Source organism: Mastomys coucha, unplaced genomic scaffold (genome assembly GCF_008632895.1).
Source record: "Mastomys coucha isolate ucsf_1 unplaced genomic scaffold, UCSF_Mcou_1 pScaffold21, whole genome shotgun sequence".
Taxonomy (NCBI): Eukaryota; Metazoa; Chordata; class Mammalia; order Rodentia; family Muridae; genus Mastomys; species Mastomys coucha.
Window position 1 is genome coordinate 102,258,573 of NW_022196904.1, and position 5,611 is coordinate 102,264,183.

Here is a 5,611-nt window from a genome sequence, read left to right on the forward strand (position 1 = left end):
TCCATCTGCCTCTGCCTCCCAAGTGCTGTGATTAAAGGTGTGCGTCACCACTGCCCGGCTTATTCCAAATTTCTGATAAGGAGATCAATAAAACCAATCATGTCAATGTTCACTGAGTCTCTGTACTTTCAGGTAGTGTTAAAAAGAAATAAGGTATCCAGAGAAGCTTTAACCATAAAAATAGTTACTCCATGATTTTCTTACCATAAATTCATTTTATTGCTACATTTTTCTATTTAGCACAATTCACCTTCCTTTAACATTTTCAATTTTTAAAATATGGCATGATATTGGTAGAAAATGGTATGTATTAAAAACTAGCACAATTTTCTAAATCTCACAATTTAAAAAGAGCAATGGAGAGATTCCTTACCATACAATTGCTCTCAGAGAGGATCCTTCAGGAGTGCACCAACTGATGCTGTAGAAAGCTGGAGTAAACCAGACAGCTGATGAACTGGACTGCACTTCTTCAAGTCTGAGTCTCATATGCAGGCCTTTTGCTCACCAAGAGGAGTATTTTATTGTTAAGGATGATGTCACTCCTGGTTCTCTGGCTCTCAATCATAGGGTCAGAGCAGCCACATACCCTCATTGGGTGGTGCCCACTCCCCTAAGTTTCAGATAACTAGATAATAGATGAAAATGAGCAAGGTGCTGGTAAAGAACAGGCAAAAGAAGTTGCAGCAAATACTATGTATCCATCTAGAAAATTCTGACATAATTGATGACACTGTTTATATTTAAAATATCTTTGAGACAAAGTCTCACTATGTAACTCTGGCTGGTCTGGAACTTAATATGTAGACTAGGCTGGCCTAAAACTCAAGAGATCCACCTGACTCTGCTTCATGTGTGTGTGGGTTAAAGACATTTGCTACTGGGCCTTGCCACTTAACAAAGTTTTGATTCTAAATATTTAAGATAAAGCTAATTTAGTATTTAAAATTAAAGCCTGAAGTATATTTGCTATTTGTCATAGCCACATTATAAATAAATATACTGTGTTCTTAAGAAATCATGTAGCTATGCTTTTTCTTACAAGCCATTTCCAACCAACTCATATCACCTTTGATCAGCTTTCTAAAATATATTTTATATATGTTTAATGTGTATAAAGCTGGGGAGCTGGATGGATGGGGAGCTCAGCCAGTAAACTGCAAATGTGAGGACCTGAGTTCAGTTCCTAGAACCCATCTACAAGCCAAACATGGTGGGGAGCACTTATAAAATCAGTGCTTGGGAGGGGAAGTGGATACAGGCAAATCCCCAGGGTTGGCTAGCCAGTTAGCAAACAACAAGCATCAGGTTCAGTGAGGTACCATATTCAAAAACAAGGAAGAGAGCAAAATTAGAGGAAGATACCTAACGTTGGCCTCTGCCTCCTCATACACACACACACACACACACACACACACACACACACACACACGCACACACACACGTACACACACACACACACATACACACACACACGCATGTGCACACAAAGGAAAACAATGGATATAAGAAAATATTCAGAGTGATTTGATACATGATTTTGACAGTATCCAAACAGAAATTATTTTTAAATTCATTGAACTTAGGTTTTCGAGGTATTGTAATAGCATTTAATAAATGCTAAGTACATTTCTTGATTTGCACACATTATCCTCATAAGTATTACAGTAATTCTTCAGAAGATGTGTTTATCCCTATTTTTACACAAGCATCTTATGCTTATAAATGTGGAAATTAGGTAGCTGAATGACTTTATGATTCCCTCTAGTCTTCTTTAATTCTTATTACCTCAGTTTTCTCTTAAAATGTAGTCTTTTCCACCTTAATCCTCTTTACTTGAGTTTGCCTCACGCTTTACAAACTCTCTTCCTGAGGATTCAGTCCTGAGTCTCATGTTCTGCAATGATGATTGAGATCCTGCTCCAAAACCTAATAGGTGCAAGATTCTGCCACTTGCCTCATGTCAAATGTTGCTCTTTGGCTGACCAGACCCCTTCAGTGTCCTTGATATAGCAAGGCTTATTCAGGCAGCTTGTCTCTCAGCCATTCTTGGAATTAGATCAGTTCTCTTATCTCTCCTCACACCCAGGCTACATCTATCCTTTGGCTGCTAAGTATGAATGTACTCAGCATGAGTTTGAACAGTATGGATTAATGGATAAGAGGTATGTTAAACATATGTTAGTGCTGTTCTAGAAAATTTTCTACAAATCCTTGGAGTATGTTTCAGGCTTCACTTTTGATGTATTAGAGACAAATTGGAATGTATTCTGAGGGCACAATTTAGTTTGATGGAAAAGTTGAACAATGTAAAAAGTAGTTGAGTAAAATTGGAAAAGCCTTGGGATGATTATATAGCTGTATATTGTTCTTTATATAGAGAGTTCTATAAGGAAGGAATCTAAGCCCTGGGGTTTAAGAAACAAAGACTGGTGAATTTCTGAGTTTAGGGCCAGTCTGATCTGCAGAGTGAGTTCCAAGACAGTCAGGGGTATACAGAGAAACACTGTCTTGAGGGGTAGGAGAAAAAAAAAAGAAGCAAAGACTGAAATTTAAAAGAAATTAGGAACCATATATGGTAGCTCACACATTTAATCCCAGCACTTGGGAGGCAGGTGGGTCTCTGTGAGTTTGAGGCCAGTCTGGTCTAAAAGGGAGTTCCAGGACAGCCAGAGCTGCTAGAGAAACCCTTGTTGAACCCCTACCCCAAATATAAATAAATAAATACATTTGTAGATAAATAAATAAAGTTAAGAAAGATGGACAAACTTTGTTAATGGCTAATGATTTGAGTTCAATTTGGACATCATAATTGTTAGAATGGGGAATCTTCTTGAGTAATGTGGTTCCCAGCGATGGATGTTTCCATTGAAAGCTAGTTGAGTATTTATCAGGCATTGTATAGGGATTCATACACAGTAAAGAATGGCTTTCGATAACCAAGAGGTTATCAACTATAAATTCTTTTAGTTTAGTTAGTTTGTTTGTTTTGTTTTGTTGTGCTGGAGATCAAGCCAAAATCACAGTGGTACTAGGCAAGTTTTTCCATGGCAACCTCTACTCTTTTTAAAATGGCCGCCCTGGGGCTCCCATGCATGAGGCTCCTCGATTTACCCTCCCCAAGTTCTGCAAACAAAAGCTCCTTTGACACAAAATGTACACACTAATTTTTCTGTTATTCTCTGGTAACAGAAAGGAGAACTTAAAAGGCACATACTTAAGGAAACACTTTTGTCACTAAAGCCATGCTTAAGTAATATTTTGATTTTAAGATTTTTTTCTCAAGTTCTTTGGGTAAAATTGTGGTAACTGGGATATCATGCTCTTAGTCTTTCTGCTGTCTAACTTATTTATAGAAAAAAAAGTCATACTAAAAGCAATGACATTATTAAGCTATTTTTACAGAAACACAAGGCAATTTACAGTGACTCTCATTCAAAATGCATTGAATATATATTCCTTTGCAGGGGCTATGCTTAATCAAAAGATGATTAAGGCAGTAGCCCTTAATTCACCATATACTTATGATATAATGTGACAGGTGTTTCCCTAGAGACAAGAACAAGGCTTAAAGCTCCAAGATGAGGGTGACTAACTTCTGGAGGCTGTTTTACATAGTAGAATCTTCCAGGGTGATGATGGATTTTCCCATCAGACAAACCAAGAAAGGATAGAATACCATGTGCGGAGAGAGGCATGGAAGCCATGGGGATGAAGACTGAGCAGATGGTAGTAGACAGAGAAAGGAAACGACGGTGGCTCTACGGAAGTTTGCTGGGTACTGCGTGTGCTGGGTTTTGTCATCCAGTGTTCTCTACTCTGCAAACTTGTGAGCACCGCAGTATTTTTGACCTTCAGATGTTTTTCAAAGGATGACTTGATCTTCTTACAAATAAGAGAGATGGCTGCCAAGATTCGACACACAGTTTATCTAACTCATCAGGCTGTGGGATCTCAGGGAGAAGGGAGAAGGACATCATTGAGGGATTCGAAGGCTAAGGGCTATGTGGGTACAGGAAGCTAGCAGCATGGTAGCAGAAAAAAAGCTGAGTATAATGGGTTTTTTTGCTTTGAAAACCTTGGCTTTTAAAAAAAAAAATTCTCTAAAGTCAAGTTTACCCGGCCTAGTGTAGTCCTTACCTTTAGGGAAAAATAAAGGACCCTGTGTTGTGTTCTTTCGCCTTCAGGGATATCCATGTTGAGAAAGGTAGTTTTTCCTACTGTTCACTCACTGGAGTTAATGGGTTGTAGATTCTGCTTCTTTCGTTCATGTGCTTGAAACACTGGAAAAACAGACTTGGCTCAAGATTGTCAACAGTGAAATTTAAGTGTTTTCAGGTTAGGTAGAGACTTGTTGAACATTTAATATCAGCCAGGAATGATATAGAAGATATCTACTTGCTCATGTTTTTCCTGAATTTTATTTTCAACCGGTTGTGTTTTTTTCTTTAAATGTATACCATTATAGCTTTTTAGTATTTCAAATACCACATCTCCAAGTAGAATGCTCTTTTTCCTGCTTTGAGTTATGAACTTTCAAATACGAGTCATATGTGCGAGTACTTTGGGGTATAACTAGCACTTAAAAATGTATGGTGGACCTGGGGACCACAGAGATGCTTAATCAGTAAAGTGCTTACCACTCAAGTATAAGGACCTGAAGTCAAGTCCTAGAACCCTGTAAGGATATATTTAAAAACCAGATAATGGCTTATAATTGCAGCCCTGGTGAGGTGGAGACACATGGATCACACTCACTGGCCAGCCAGTCTGGCCTAATCAGCAGACCCTGGACAGTGAGAGATTCATCTTAAAAACAAACAAAACTAAGATAGATGGTACCCTCATTATGACTACTGAGGCTCACCCCTGACTGTCATAGGCACATACACACATGTGTACATGTACACACATGCAGACCTAACAAATATATGTTGAATCTAAATTTGAGAAAAAAATATTCTCTATCTCAGATGAGCTGAGTTCATCTTGCCCCGTGGTTCCCAGTGGTGAACACAGAGAATGGAGCCTCATCTGCTCTCGGTCTCCCACGCTCGTCAGCCCAGCTCTGTGAACTACAAAGACTTCTGAGGCTGGCTGAGTTGTAAAACTTAGATGAAACCAAATACATTTCGAGTTGTCAGTAGCAATATGTTCATTGTGATGGGGGAGAGGGCTCCTCCTGAATTGATAGCCGTAGAAATATGTCCCCATATACACCTGACAGTACCATTCAGTGGAATCACAGAATCTGGTTGGAATGTGTGTCAACTTCATAGCTCTGCCACTTAATAACTGAATGTTCTAGGATAAGTCAACTTACATAAATTCTTAATTTTCATAGAAGAATAGATTTAAACTATCCCATAGGCTTATTGAAAGGGTCATATAAAATATTGTATATGAAACTACTTTGTGGACTGATCTAATTTTTTAGAATTGTATTGTTTTTGTTTGTTTGTTTGTTTGTTTGTTTAGATTTGGGTTTTTGAGACAGGGTATTTTTGTGAAACATAGCTCTAGCTGTCCTGTACTCACAAAGATCACCTTGCTCTGCCTCCTGAGTGCTAGGATTAAAGGTGTACACCACCATGCCCAGCCCTGATTTAAT

General features: G+C 38.5%; 1 protein-coding gene across 1 annotated transcript in view; it reads right to left on the bottom strand.

Annotated features, from left to right (window-relative positions):
- Positions 1-595, bottom strand: part of Pth (parathyroid hormone) — a 2,958-nt gene extending 2,363 nt beyond the window's left edge. Inside the window, exon 1 of the mRNA XM_031384581.1 lies at positions 521-595. Coding sequence (XP_031240441.1) covers positions 521-595 — 75 coding nt within the window. The remainder of the gene's footprint in view (positions 1-520) is intronic.
- Positions 596-5,611: the final 5,016 nt, after the last annotated feature.